At 41.7% G+C, this 16,150-nt stretch overlaps 1 protein-coding gene across 2 annotated transcripts in view; it reads right to left on the reverse strand.

Moving 5' to 3' along the window:
• Positions 1 to 16,150, reverse strand: part of fchsd2 (FCH and double SH3 domains 2) — a 55,574-nt gene that overhangs the window by 25,701 nt on the left and 13,723 nt on the right. For both annotated transcript variants that reach the window (XM_084019158.1, XM_084019157.1), the window contains exons 4-8: positions 5,543 to 5,622; positions 4,965 to 5,109; positions 4,702 to 4,835; positions 3,217 to 3,271; positions 2,860 to 2,988 (exon numbers count right to left, since the gene is read on the reverse strand). In XM_084019158.1, the coding sequence (XP_083875284.1) occupies positions 2,860 to 2,988; positions 3,217 to 3,271; positions 4,702 to 4,835; positions 4,965 to 5,109; positions 5,543 to 5,622 (543 nt within the window). The remainder of the gene's footprint in view (positions 1 to 2,859; positions 2,989 to 3,216; positions 3,272 to 4,701; positions 4,836 to 4,964; positions 5,110 to 5,542; positions 5,623 to 16,150) is intronic.

Here is a 16,150-nt window from a genome sequence, read left to right on the forward strand (position 1 = left end):
CCAAAGCACTTTATAAAAGCTAACACTCTCAGAAACCTGCGTACACTTTCTGCTAGCCAGGGGATGTTTCAGACTAAGTCTCCAACCCCTCACTATCACCTTTTTCTTACGCCGACACCACATACAAAAACATGTTTTTAATAAACACACACCAGACTTATGAAACAATGGGAAATTGACAAGGAAATTATGTCATTATGGGTGGGTTGCTGGCTGACTTCTTTCTAAATGTTCCCTCATCCCTCTGCTCATTTCCTCCTCCCTTTTCTTCTCTTCCTCTCCTCCTCCTTTCATCCATTTACGGTAGTGTTGGAATGGGGTGAGTCAGCTTCCAGAAAAAGCCCCGTCCCCATACTGTGGTCAGTGTGCTTTTGTGTGTGTGTGTGTGTGTGTGTGTGTGTGTGTGTGTGCGAGTGTGTGTGTGTGTGTGTGTGTGGATCGAATGACTGAATCAGCCTGAACAATAAGTACAGAACAGTGGAACAGACGAAGCAGCAGAAGTGTAAGTTTAAGTGTAAGCTTGTGTCTAGCAGGGGACTGTTAAGACCAACATCGACTGCCGACAGCAGAGGGCGATGTGGAGCAGTCTGCTCCTCCGCTGGCCTTTCACTACAGCAGTCGCATTGACAAGGATGGTGTAAGATGCTTGTTATTCCTGCAGTCAGTCCAGTCATTTTGAAGTCAAGTTCAGATCTAAACAAGCATTTCAATTACAATTCAGTCTCCTCAACCCGCATATCTATAAAAAAACACTATTATCTATCACAACTCATTATCTTAAATATCCAATACAGAAAAGGTCTTGATCGAGCAAGAGATGACCAGCTCTCACTGTTATTATTATTAAACATTTGAAGTATATGACTATTTCAAAATGTCCTCCCATGCTGTATCCAATGAATAATGTTCGAGGCAATGCAAAGCACTATGCACAAAGGATTTTACAGGTTGTTGGAAATGGAGAAGTGCCCCAAAAAACCCCCAGTTCTGCTCCAGTTACTATACGGTTTCTGGGTTGTATTGTGCCATGTTGGTTCCATACATTGTACGGCTGCTATTGTCTGCCGTCAATGCCGCTTTCTGGGCTGCGTTTCTCAACATATTTCTGCGGAGCAAAAACTGCAAAAAGAACTTTCTTGTTATGCAAATTTTGGTCCCCGTGTTATGAGTGGTGTTATCAGAGACTTTCAGGTGAAGACCTGTAAACACCACAACCAAAAAAAAGAAGAAAAAAACTGCAGAGGAGGGACGAGCAGATTGCTTCCCTCTAGCAATGTCCCTCATTCTCTCTGTGTGTTTGCGTGCATGCATTTGTGTATGCGCACATTTCCCTGTAGTCCTGGCCTTCTGTCGTGAGTTGCTAAGGATGCATTATTCAGAATTGCCCCATAGTATGGATGCTCATACAGGCCTAAGGCCGAGTATGTGAGCGTGAAAGAGCAGGAGAAACAAGGAGGCAGGGACGAGCATCTGAAGACAGAAGTCTCAGAAAATCGAAAAAGCAAAGAAACAGAAAGAAAAATGGAAGAAAGAGAAGCAGATTGAAACATCCTAATATACGGTAGGCAACTTACTTCACTAAGACTGAAATAAAATAAGCAATATTACAGGTGTAATGTCACCCAACTACTCTAAAGTGAATGTCTTAACTTCTTAATCAGTCATGCCTGAGACTAATAACCATCTGGATAAAGAAAACATCCCATATGTGATGTCATGTGAGTGTGTTTGTGTGTGTGTGTGTGTGTGTCAGACTGACATGTTTGTTCAGTATTTACAAAAAGGATTACATCACCATCACTCAGCTGCTCAAGTTATTTACCAAACAGTAGCAGAGTTGTGTCCGTCATTGCGGAGTTGAGACCATTTTGTATGTGTGAATGTGTGTGTGTGAGTGTGAGTGTGTGTGTGTGTGTGTGTATCTGCCTGTCCTTAACAGACCTTGACGTCTTGTCTTGTAACCACAATGGCATGCAGATATTTTAGTCTAATTTCTTCCTGTGTTTTGATTCTTTACATGTGCCAGAAAGGTCACACAGAACCAGATGTTGCACACAAACTGCAGCTCTGCTTGTGTGTCAAAACGTGTCACTTTAAATTGCAGAACCTCCTTGAACACGATTACTTAGTGCCACCACATTACCAACAAAACAAACATGTTGTGGTTCGCAGTGATGCATGTCATGAAAAAGTCAGATGTGATTATAAGGCCAAAAGAATATCCGATTCATTGCACGCAGAAGTAAACGGTGAGGCAGCCAACATATTTGCATCCATCCTTTGATGACCCTTTGTATTCCATCTACAAAAAAATTACACTACGTCAAAGCTGTCTGAGAATTCCCCAGGCCTTATTACAGTTCATTCAACATTGTGGAAAATATAATTTCATGCCTACCAAAAGTTTGTAAAAGCAAACAGGGGTGGCTCATTTTGCAGGATTTTTCTTTGCATAAGCACCTTTCAAATTACAAATCCAGAGAACTCTATAACCGTCTTTGAAGACATGAAACTGTGAAGTCATCACTTTCTCATGTATGATTTTCCCCCTCCAAATACTTGGAGGCAGCCTGACTTTGTGCACTCATAAAAGGAAGACATTTCATCCCCAAATTAAGCTTTAAAGCAAAGTAGCTTCCCCCAGAAACCAGAAAATATGACCCCATTCCTGGAAAATTCCTCCAGCTATTATCAGCTGTTGATATTCTTAAGTCAGTAATTATTATAGCAAAAGAAAATATCGAAATATCATTATAGCATTACAATCTCGGCTGCCTAGAAATGTTTTACTAAAATGAACACATTCAGGCAAGGATGTATTCTACCTCGCACCACATACATATATCTTGATGCAAATACCTGTATGCAGTGCAGTAGATCCGTATGGTAGTAGCGGTCATGGTGAGCGTTGGCAGCAGCTAGCGTTAGCAAGTAGTCGTTCCTGGCCTGTGTTGCCTTGGAGTTACAGTCACTTCTCTTGGCTTTCAACTGAAATGAAAGAAAGACATAGGATATTGCAATACTGCATTACAGCAACAGACCTGAGCATTAAGCTTCAAGTGGAGTACATGAGTGTCTTTTTTCTTTTGGTTAAGGGCTCATTTGAAAAGCAGAGATAATCAACCATTCTGTTTTTGTATCATGGTTGTGAAGAGTGAGCTTGAAAGGTCTGCCTCAAGTAGGAACAACAGTTGTCCCGTAAGCGAGCTCTCTTACCTTTACACTTGCTTTCTGTAAACTAATTCTTGACTGAAAAAGACCCAGTTTAGACCTGAAAAAAACAAAACAGAGAAAGCAAAGATGTTAATCTTGGATCTAATTCTAATTTTAACAAATTAATATGAAGGTGCTCATGCCCAATCGTTGATTTCATTAAATGCATATTAACAACCAAGTAAGGTAGAAAAGGAGAAAAAAAGTTTCCAGACACTTCAGATAGCTCTCTAACCTGTGATTCAGAGCAGACATAAATTGGCCCTGAACAGGATGGAGCTTTACAGCAATAAATCTCAGCCTGATCCAGACATCACTTATATTCACGGTGATATCAGAAAAGACCTGTCTCAAAATGAGCAAGCCTGTGTGGTCTGCTTTTCTGTTCTACTGTGCTTATGGGTACAAAACTATGCTGCATGTATTCTATTAACTCTCACACATGCAGATGCAAAATGCATTACGGGTGTGTGATGATGTCTGTTGCTGTGCGGTGTGACTGTTTCTACTCATGTTACCCCGCTTTGTGCAGCCAAGTGGTATTAAAAGTATGAAGTATGATGTGTGTTATGTGCCTCTGCATTCACTCCCAACTTGTTCCTGTGTGTTCCTTTTGCCCGACAATGACTAACGTCTCGTTCTTCGTTACTGAAATGCACACGCATACACTCTCATAGCGACACAGTGGCGATGCAGTCATTTCTGTGGCAGCGTCTTTCTACTGAGTGATAAAGAACAGAAAGGAATTGACTGGCCAAATGATGTGGGCGCTAACCGGAGCAGAGAATTCCATGAAGTGCAAGTGTCACCATAGCTACCGCCACCGAGGGCTGAGGGTAAAACGACACTCATCAGCACTGAATCAAACGTTGGTACTAATTGTGGGACAAAGCTTCAAAACATTTGACTTAGACACGCAAGTTCTACTAGTCAGTGGACTGTTTAGTGTGAAAGACTAATTAAAAACAAATTACAATATATTTCAATCTACTTAGAAAGCTGAAAAGAAAATCAGTCCCCCAAAAAGGGAAAAGAAAACAGCAAAAATATGTATTTTAAATGTCCACAGACTTGATTCAGGTTTAGTTTATTGGATTTACACCAAGAAAACTGCACCCAACAATGTTGTCATATTTCTGTTCTGCTCTTGTGGCATTTTGGGCCCCTTTCTTCTGCATTTTCTTTGTCTGACTCACAAACACCACTGTATAATTGATAACTTCTTTTAGTCTTCACACACACACACACACACACACACACACACACACACACACACACACACACACACACACACACACACACACACACACACACACACACACACACACACACACACACACACACACACACACACACACTCCATCTCTGTGAGATTTACTTTGTTTGCTTGATGGTACTCTCTCTGGCAATGGAGACCATCTGTCTAGCCATATTTATACCCATACATCCCCACTAACAAACACACATGCGGCGCTGTGGTGAGCTTACTTGGCCTCTATGTCAGCCTTCTCTCGTACAGCGTGGGCAACCTGCTCACAGTCGTAGTATTTTTTCTTGGCTTTGGCCAACTCCTTCACCGACTCCTGCAGCTCTGCCTGAATGCCGCTCAACTGATCTATGGTCTGTGAAGAGAAAAATTAAAACAGGCATATTGAGCAGACCAACACGAGTTACGATAACTCTGTTTTAGAGAAGGATAGAGAACAAAGATTGCTTCATGACTAACTCCCATTGTCGACACATCCACTCACTTTTTTAAGCTGCTGCTCCTTGTAGAGTCTAACGGTCTTAGCAGGCTCCGATACTTGACTTTTGTAGTTGTCACACACGTTGAGCCTCGACTGGCTCACCTGCACTGTACCTTCTAAGTAGGACCTCCACACTGCATACACATTCCTGTTTGGAAAAAAGCACAAAAAGCTAGTCGGTTGCTGTTCTACAACTTACACACCCAAGAGCAATTCGTTAGGAAACCATAAAGCCCTCCTGCAGAGTGGCTGAATGTTGAATTTCCTAAACCACTGTGGGCCAGAGAAACTGTTATGTGCATGCACCTGGAAGCGGAGAAGATTTGTGTGTAGAAATGTTGCAGTAGTTGCTAAAACCAACGAACAAAACTAATATCGGTAAAAGTGTTCGCTGTAGAGCTAATGCCTTCATTTCAGGTTTTCACAGTAAATTGGATCCAGCTCAAGGCTTGATGTTTCAGTACCACTGTTACAGCAAATAACTCAAGTTGTGCTGTAGAGCATATTTGTTTTTTGCTAGAATGTTTCGCTTTTTCGCTGAGAGCTACGAAATAATGAGTCCCATACACACATACACCCACCTGTAGTCTGTTCTCTGGTCATCAGGGTTGATTGCAGGCCAGTCTCTCTTTAGGTACTGGCTCGCCAACTTCTGCAGAGCCTGAAAGCACAAGTGTAAAGATGCAGCAGTGAGACAAATGAAGGCAAAACATCTCATGCTGCTTGCATGCTTTCTGACTAAATTGCAGTATACTTGGAACATGGAAAAATATAAGAAAATAAGGAGCAAGGCAGAGTAAAGGAAAAAGAAAGCATGAAGCTCTATTGAGTAAAATATTGAGGAAAGACAGACAACTTTAGTTACCGTACATTATTGCACATTATACCATGAAGTATTACCAGATGGAAAAGGAGTCTGTGTTTAATGCATCTCCTTATCCATCCTTTAATTGTAAACAATATATTAGTTGTAAAATATCAGAACAGAAGAACAACTGACCAGCAGTGTGTGGTGTAAAAAAGTGTCTATATGTACAAGTTTTACAGATAGCTTTTGCTTGGACTTATTTAGTAGGTCTTATTTTGGTGAGGGGAGGGGGGCACTTATGTAACCGGGGGCCCGTTTCACAAAGCAGGTTCAACAAACTCTGAACCTAACCCTGAACTCTGAGTTGATCAACTCTGAGATGGGCAACTCTGAGGTTTCGGTTTCAGAACAGTGGTTTTGAATTAGTTCAGTCAACTCTGAGTATGTAAACTCCGAGTTACGCGCGTGCCTGCCGACTCTACAAAGCCATCATCAATGGAGCTCCGATACTACGATTCACCATGGCAACCGGGAGAGCGTTGTGCGTGTTTATGTAGAAAATGAGCATATCCTGAGAAAGCGGAGCAACGTTACTGTAGCAAAGTAGCGATAGTTGGCGTGGCAGACATTTACTGCCCGATCTAATGTGTATAACTGAATGAAACAGTCGATTGGTCTAAAGGTAATAAGTCTTTATTTTCAGGTTTTGAGAGCGACACTGTGGTGTAATGGTTAGCAACGCTGCCTATGGTGCAGGCGACAGCGGTTCAACTCCCGTAGTTCATAAAGTAGCACAATGAATGAATTATCATTTTCATTGGGTGTAATCCCCCCAGGCACAGAAAGAAAGTGGCTTCAGTTAAAAATTAAGCATAAGAATATTGCGCAAATATGTTGACAAAGGCATATGATTTTAATCATATTTCACATATTAAACAGTAAATATAAGCAGGTATGTCAACACAGGAATGTACTTAAACATTTCATAAATCTCAATCTCTGCAAAAAAGATAGCTCCGCAAAGAATCTGGTTGCGGATTATGTCCGCGATATGAAATGTTGAAAATGTCGGAGAATATCGTTTAGATAATATCCAATGTGATTGAAAGGAAAGGTAATCAAAATTCTCTCCCGACGCAAAGCTGCTAGAATCACTTTTATTTCCATATCGATTAGGTTGACGATGAAAGGACGGCACAATTTTTCAGAGTTGGTTCAGATTCCGGAAAAAGGCGGAGACATGTAGGGAGAAACTCAGGGTTTGTTGAAGCAAACCTCTAGCGAGCAGGTTAGGTTCACGGAGTATGTTACCCGGGTAACTGACTCAGATTTATGCTGAACTGGCTTTGTGAAACCGAAAAACCAGAGTTTCCCTCATCTCAGGGTTAACTAACTCAAGGTTTTCACTAAACCTGCTTTGTGAAACGGACCCCAGGTCAACACAGTATCCCACCCCGGGTCGATTCCTCTAAGAGTGACTGTGTGACGACTGGACCAATGCAAAGGTAACAGGGAATCCACAGGCAAAAATGACATATTCCAAACCAGCCTACAGTCAAAAACGGGGCAGCAAAACTTACAGGGCATAGGCAGTGTTGGAATCAAACACAGCCAATGGTCATACACAGGAGGGCTACACAAGAAACGAATGCTGGAAAGCTCAGCATGAAGTTCTAAGACAATCTGGCAGGGAAGTGGCATGTGAGCAGGTGTATACATACACTGGGTGACTGATTAGTGATGAGGAACAGGTGTGGCGAGGGCAGTGGCGCGAAACTGTACAATGGGAGGAAGTGAAGCTGGGGAAACCCAAATCACAGGAACATGAAAGTTCACTCTATTTGGCTGATTTGAACTTCATTCTAGCTCGGTCGCCTCACGAGTGCCACTTTCATTCTATTTGGGATTCAAGTACGCAGCCAAAATCTTGTCTTTTGCTCAGGAAACAATCCCACTATAAATTGGATCAGCTCTGCGTCACCAACAGTGACTCCCCACTCAGCTTCTGTGAGAATGAGTAGAAAACCAGAGGGCTGCAAGAAAAGGGTAACCTACATCTTCTGGACTGGGTCACTGTGTCAGTAGCGACAACTCGCAGACACTGGAGTATAGAGGGTGTGTGTGGTTGGGTGGGAGAGCAAGTCCTCATTAATAAAACAGTTAACAAACCAGAACAACAAATACTACAACCCATTCAGGACAAACAGACCTTCAGGATACACTGATTCATCCCTCCAAGCAGTGGCGCAAAAAGTATATATATATATATATATATATATATATATATATATATATATATATATATATATATATATATATATATATATATATATATATCATGGAATCACCTTCTATATCTCTCTCTCTCTCTCTCTCTCTCTCTCTCTCTCTCTCTCTCTTTCTCTCATCTTGCCCCTTTTACCTTTCACAGATGGTGAATGAGGCCATCCAAAACTATCTACACAGTTCTTTCCCTTGTTCCCTGGACCTGAAATTTGGTCAGCTGACATACAAGCTTGTATCCTGGGGGAGACAGTGACCCAATGACCCCTGGCACCCACCAGCTAAATCCTCCAAAATAAGGGAAAAACGTAGCTTTTTCTAGAAGAGTCGGCGCTGAGGTTTAAGAACAACTTGCTTTTTCCTCAGCAGTGTTCCATTCTGACTAAATTGGCAGCCAGAGGAGTAAATATTTACATACGTCATACTGTGTCAGAGCTGTATCCCATATCTTACATGAAGAAAGGATAACCTATTTCTAATTAACTGCGTAGGTTGCCTCAGGAAATGGTTAGTCGATGCCAGTCTCATTGATGTAGTCCACAGTCAGAGGTTTAAGTGCCAGAAAAATACCAGTTGAAGTAGACTGACACACACACACACACACACGCACGCACACACACACGCACACACGCACACACACACACACACACACACACACACACACACACACACACACACACACACACACACACACAAAAGCCATGGCACAGAAACTGCCCTGTCCAATGAATGAGGAAACACATTTGCTTCAAGAATAGTCAACCACTCATGCCCTCTGGGGAAGGGTGGAGTGGGTGTGGATGGTTTTGATGCAAAATCATGAGACTGTGTTAGTGTGTTTGTCAGACAAAAAAGAGGGGAAGAGAGATTGTGTGAAGGAGGGCTGGAGAGGCACGCAACATTGAAATTGCAATAGAAGTGCCTTTGATTTAATTGCCTTCCTGCTATACAAACATGGATCATTTGTGTGTAATATGTGTGAGTGTGTGTCTGGCGGGGGGTTACATGAGGACGTGACAGCTGAGAGAGCCACAGACTGTGAGCTGGCTAGCTGACAAAGGACTGATTTGACAGCTTGACTTCCACACCACACTGCTCCCTATCAATTTATCAACAATACAATGACACCAGATACTGTATCTTGAATTTGGTCCAGTTGAACATCTGGGATTAGCCCTCCTTAGTGGCCACTAGTGGACACTAAGAGCATGTCCTTTAGTCAGTTGACAGTTAATAACAATGAAATAATAATACGCCTATATGTAAACTGAAAGAGTTACCGGTTGCAAGCAAATCAAATAAGTGAATCAATAAATAAAAACAATTGTCAACAATTTTCTTCCTAAATACTCTTTATGGAGCCTATCTGAAAACAAGTGTCTGTTCCAGTCAGTCTATGTGCCAAATTAATTCCCAGTAAGATATACTGTGGAAGTCTCATGTTAACTTCAGCTCAATGCTGGAGTAGGTTTATTGCACAGAACTGTGGATTTTTAGCCCCATCACAAATTCAAACTCTCCACAGCCAGCATGGACATGAGGACCACTTACAACGACACGATTTAAAGCCTCTTAGATGACTGATGGTCATCATGACACAACTGTTTTCTGAGCAAGAGCATCGACAGTTCAACTTGGCAACGACTGAAGCGGCGAGAAGCACACTAAGTGACTTAGTGACAGCTGAAGTGTTGTTGGCTGAGGATTTCTGAAACTCTTTCATTTTCCCTCGCTGACTCTTTCCTTCTATATTCCTCCCTCTATCCTCTCCTCCCAGCCCCCCTTCTCACCTCATCCCTCCATCCTCCTTTCAATTCTGTCATCACCTGAACAGCACGTTACTATGGCAACCCTCTCTCTCCTTTGCCCTTCGTGCAGTCTGGGTGAGGTGGAACTGCTCCTTTTAACACATACACACACACACATACCGTAAACAGACACACACACACACACACACACACACACACACACACACATCCTGTTTTTGTGATCAGAGTGGCAAACAGGGTACCCAAACAGCAGGATATCCTGGGGTTAACAGACAAAGAAAAAGTAAAAGGAAGAGGAAGTCAGGGTGATTATTGTTGAATATTTTGTATTTTAAGAATGTCACTTAGTAACAGCCTGTGATTATTTTCCCCCCCAAAAAAATTGTTTTCTGTGAGTTCATTTGTGCATTCACAGCTGCATTCTGGCATTTTATAAATAGCAGATAATGGGAGAAACTACAATTACAGGTCAAAATAAGGTGACATGATTGTTAGTCACTGGCCTGAGGCTGCTGTATTTTTTTTTGTTGCAGGATTAACTGTATAACGCTATACTTAATTGAGAGGTGCTGTGTTTAGTTTAGGGGGAAACTACACACAATTAGAGAGTAAGAATAAGAGTTGGGGTTATTGTTGTAATCATAATTTATTAGCAGCTGTCAGCCGGTGTCTATGCTTCATTCATCCCTTCATTGCTCCACTCTTTCTATTCATCCACTGTTCCCTCAACTGCACATCCTGCTTAACAACTCCGCAGACAGTCACCTTGATACCTCTGTTTACTCTCACTTTTCAGCTTATTTTCTGCTGTCTCTGGCTCAGTCACTTTCACTCACTTTCTATTCGCTGTCTCTCTCTCTTGATTTCATTCTACCTTTGTGTGTCTGCTTTTTCCACCGCTTTACTCTCTCAACTTCCTCCAAAATCAATATACTTGATTTTCTCTCCTGTCTCTCCCCGTCTGCACTTCTGCCACTACTGCCTCGTTAGTGTGTGTGTGTGTGTGTATGTTGTGTGTTGTGGTTGGATGTCTTTGACATCTGCATCAGAGTAAGCTAAGGTTACGACAGGGAGTCAGTAAAAGGAGGGTGATTGGAAGAGGAGGGAGACAGAATGAGAGAGAATACAAAGCTGTGGTGCTTTCTTTTAAGAGAAAAATTGCAATAGACAGTAATGACGTGTTGTAAAAAAAGGTCATTTGCGTGTGATGTATGAGCCCGTGTTTCCGTGTGAGAGAGAACAGAGACAGAAGATAAAAAGACAAATCATCACTTTCCTCATAACTATCTCTCTCCTGCTCTCAAGCTTCTTTCCCCTTCTATTAACCTTGTCAAAATCAATTTAGATCAAATATTGGTGCCATATCGAATACATTAGAGACGGATACATAATTGATAAGTTGGTTTTAATGGATGCACGCGTGAGCTATTGTTATGTAAGGTGTGTGCCAAAGTATGGGAGACCAAGAGAAGGTGTGGTGAGGAGAAAACATAGAGAGGAGATGAAGATGGAAAAAGGACAAAATGGACTTTGTTTTACATTTGCAGATTATCTACTTATGGTCCGACAATTTCAGATCTGATGGACAAACTGAACCTGAAAATTCACATTTTATTCAGTGGAGTCACATACACTGGAAGCCGCCCATAATGTTCAGGCTGATTTACATGTTACAGTGCACTGCGGGTGTGCAGAGGGAGACCGACACAAAGTGACAGCCACAGCAGGCTAGCCTTTTTGGGCAGTACAGTGATGTGTGACCCCAGCCTAAAACTATTCCAGCAATGCTGATCGTGGGAGGGGAATAAAGGACAAACAGCTAACACTCACATGCTAACACACACGCGCACAGAAAACATGGACTATTTGATTGGCAGCTGGTGATCGCGGCGGACACATTCACAGAGGGGATATCTAGTCCGACACGGTGAAAAGGACAAAGGTTAAGCAACGGCATATTCACATCCTTTCTCACTCTGTTGTCCTTTTCACCCCCACCTCTGGTCTTTTTCTATATTTTGTCCATTCCTTTCCCTGCCTCTCTTTCTTCTCTCTTACAGCTTACGCCTTCCCTCCTCACTTTCTCTGTCCGTCTCTCTGTTGGACCAGCTGATTGGCTGGATTTCTGCGTGTATGGCCAGGAGGGGGGCTTATGAGTGAGTGGAATTTCTTCCAATGGTCGACTACCTGAGTGGGTAGTGGAAAGAGAGATGAGAGCCGACAGGCGTGCCATAATATAATGCTATTTTGGGAGCATATAAGGGAGCAAATAATTAAATTGCTTATTGATGTACCATTGATCTGTAAAAAAGAAATGTACTCATACATTCCTGTACATTAATACACATACACACATGCACACACCTACAATTACATTGTCTAACCGAGTAGGGAGGTGTGGGGGTTGTTGCTAGGCAACCTCTATTTCTAAGGTGAACAAGACAGTGCTGAGGGAGAATAGTGAGAGATAGAGAGAAAGCAAGTGAGGGAGAGGGGGAGATAATGAGTGTCTGAACCCAGAGGGGTTGACCGCAGGAAGCTCACGCTTAATCATTCAAACCACATGCAAATGAAGACACACGCTCAAACACACACATTAACAAGCACTACTCTTCTATGCGCTCATCTTCTTCACCCTCGTGTCGATTGTGCAATCGGGATATCGCAGCTACGAAACAAGAGCTCGGTGGACGGCTGCAGTGAATTTGTTAATATGTGGTTAAGAGCTGGATGGGTAATATATTCAAACGTCTTCATTAAGCTACAGGAGGGTTTTGCAGCGGAGAGCGTTTTTTCAGCTTGTGTGCTTAAACACAGCAGCATGAAAATATGGTAAAAACCTGACTCTTTCACACCGTTAGTGGCAGGCACTGCTCGGTTTCTATGTAGACACCGTTCAGCTATGCTTTGAAAGAGGAGTATGCTGACGCAGCCGTCTACTGGGGAATTAATTTTGCTTTTGTGTGCCCTGACAAATCTGCAGCACACAGTGGCTGCCGGATGGGTAAAATCATTTCATGGTAAGGAAGTAGTCATTCTTGTCCACCCTGTTTAGATAGAAATACAAACACTTGAAAATGCCTCCCCTCAAGGCTGAATATCGCTGATCATAGCTACAGCTGTTTAACTTGAAATCATTTTCAGTTTCAAAGTGATCAAAAGATCTGTTTCAACAAAACTCAATGTGATTCAATTTCACTGCCTTAAAAAGTTGCATTTTTAAATAGTATATTAATAGTAAGTAAATAATTCCTTGGTGTAAGACCGGTAGCAGAATTAAACTGGACTCAAACTAATTTAACTAATTATTATTATTATTATTATTATTATTTTAAATAAAATACAACAAATTAATACATAGTCGATGGAATTACAGTTTAAGTGTAAACTTTGTTAATGCAGCAACAAATTGATCAAAACTTAATTTCAGCATACAATTTACAGTATATACTATATAAACCTAAAATTGAATTGAACAGAGTTGATAATTGAGCCAGCTATTTGGGTGAGTATCGCCCCATATATCAATATTGGTGCATCACTAGTTTCAGTGAAAATGCATGTGTGGGCATATGACGGGATAAATGAGACATGGACTATACGGCACACGTTGTGAGAGTGTTTTTGGATTCTTTGTTCACCGTGGAGGCAAGAAAAACAAAGTGTTCTTTGGTGGGTGAATAATGATATACAAATGATAATTTTGGGGCAAAGTATCCCCCTAGTGCTCAGTAAAAAGAAAAAAGAGGGCGAGTTTGTGAGTATACCCTGATCGATCCTGCCTGTTAAAGAGATCATTTAAGGGTGCTTGCTAATTGCAAGTGGTAACATTTAAAAGAGAATGCACTGAAAAATTACTACAACTAGTGCTGAGTGGATATATTACTGCGTATTTACAAGCAAAAGCCCTTTGTCGTCTCCACATTACAAGATTCATGATTTCTATAAAAGCATTTCAGGATTCTGAAAACAGGAAGAAAGAAACACTGAAACATCTGCAAATAACCAAATATTATGGGAAGTGAAACCAAATGTGGCCTGCAGGACATGTGCGTTTTTGCAAGTATCTGACCTATAAATTCCCTTGAAAATCTCATTATAATTCTCTCTGAACAAAGTAAGCATACATTAAAATCTTATTAAATTAGCGAAACAAATACATCCATCCGATGGAGATTAATTTGAGTGACAATAATCGAGTTATAATAATGAATTTATACCACCATTCACAGTGACACAACATACACTGGAAGGGGGGAAAGTATTTTACGCAACTTCTAAGTTTAAAAACTTAAAAGGGATTTCCATGTTAAAAGATATTAGAGCGTAATATCTGAATAGAGGGCTCTCTAACTGCATGTGGACCTCACAAGGGGTTTGCTAATGATCCGTTCTGCTTTGCATATTTTTTGGGTTGAGGCCTTATGAGACGAGCAAAGTGAGGTTAGACTGAACTATTGCTCAAGACTTATGTTTGAACATTTCAACATTCCATTCACTTTTTTAATCTCCACTGATGTGTTTGGCTTCTTCTCACATGCTGGCCAGTTGCCTGAAACAAATAAACCTCAGGCATTAATTTAACAGTTTAGGTTTAATCTGTAACAAATGTGCTGAATGGCCAAGTTGAACTGAAAACATTAAGCGCTGCACAATTTGTGAGCCTTGTGGTCAGGCTTAAGGAGTGATCTAATACTGATGCACTGCTGTTTGTGTGATACGACACATTTCCCAACAGTGTCATCAGGAGAGTAGAGTTGAGTAACAACACAAAGTGTGAGGCTTTGATCTGGCCTTTCTTTTAAGCCAAGTTTAACAAAAAACATTAAAGTGCTTAATGCACTATTTCTGAATCTCTGGCTCAGGTTTCAGGAGAGTTCTAAGACTGATTTTTTAGAAATGTAAGCATATCAAACTAATCACACTACATCAATTTTAAAAATGTTGGCAATACAGTATGTCTGATATAATTCTCCTGGGGCTCCCCCATGCTTCTAACAACCGTTTTGGGCCTACAAGTATGACCTCCGACCACAAAAATTGACCAATTTTATCCTGACAGATAAATCCTTTTTCTCTTTCTACACATATTAACATTTTAACCTTCATTATGACATGATTCCACATTTGCACTAGGTAAGTGGGGGTTCAATAGCCTGATGCATCAGCCGCTTACTTCATTACATTTCATATAGCGTCTGAACACGAGCCGTAGAGATTCGTTTGCTTCCGGGAGGCGGTTGCTTCCGTTTGCTTCGACTAATCGCTGCTGCTTGGCGGTGACGTATACTATGCGCCGGAAGCCGGGTGGTTTAGCATTGTAGTCTTTTTGAGCATATTGAAAACATGTGTAGGCTATTGACATCCCACCGCCGTAAAACAACAACAAGAAGAAGAACATGTGTATTGACGAGTGTTGTCGTTTCTGTTCCTCAAATCTACGCATCAAAGGAACAATAACGCATTCAAAGATTATATTTGACAGTAAGACAGAAAGTCTGCTTTCAAAGTTCGGTTTGAATCTGATCAAAACACCGCTTCGCTCCAGTCGGTTGTGCATGAAATGTTACCGAGTACTTGTCCGATTACAAAACGACACGGATATAATTAATACTTGGAAAGACAAGGAGACATCGGACACTGGAGCAAGTGCAAGTGTCGTTGAAAAAAGAGACAGAGAACCCACTCCGTCTAAAACTCCGAGGGATATAAAGAAATCTCGCAAGTCCACCGTAACGTCAACGTTACCTTCACGGACAAGTATTACTGGGGTGGGTAAAACAACTCTATTTCTATATTCATGGTAGTAATTAAACTTTTCCCAAACCCGGTAGGAAGAAGTCCAAAAACGTCTTTGCCCTCCAAAAAATTCGTCAAACATGCTTCTTGTTCTGGCTTTAAGTCTTTAATATCCTGAATAGTTTCAAGCACAGAGCGTATAGCTTCGCCGACATCCATCTCGTCAACTGTTTACCGCAGCTTGGGAACTACACCGGTATTTCAGTTTGGGCGCTTCAGTTCGACGTCATCGCCCGTCATCGCCCGTCATCGCCCGTCATCGCCACATCTGCTCGCTGATTGGTCCGTCCGCTCTGGCGGACGGAGCAAACCGAAACGCATTGCTAGTTCCCTGACTATATGGTTGAGGCAAATTAAATTTGCCGGAACCAGTAGGCGGCGCTAGCCTGGCTAGGGGTTCAATGCATTAGTAGACTAAGCAGCTTTTGGAAAGGAAAGCACTTCACTTGTATCTTTTTCCATACCACAATCTCCTCAACCACAGCAGTCTGTAGAAAAGGCACTGCTGGGATTCGAACCCAGGATCTCCT

The sequence above is a fragment of the Eutrigla gurnardus genome, assembly GCF_963514095.1.
Source record: "Eutrigla gurnardus genome assembly, chromosome: 10".
NCBI classification, from domain to species: Eukaryota; Metazoa; Chordata; class Actinopteri; order Perciformes; family Triglidae; genus Eutrigla; species Eutrigla gurnardus.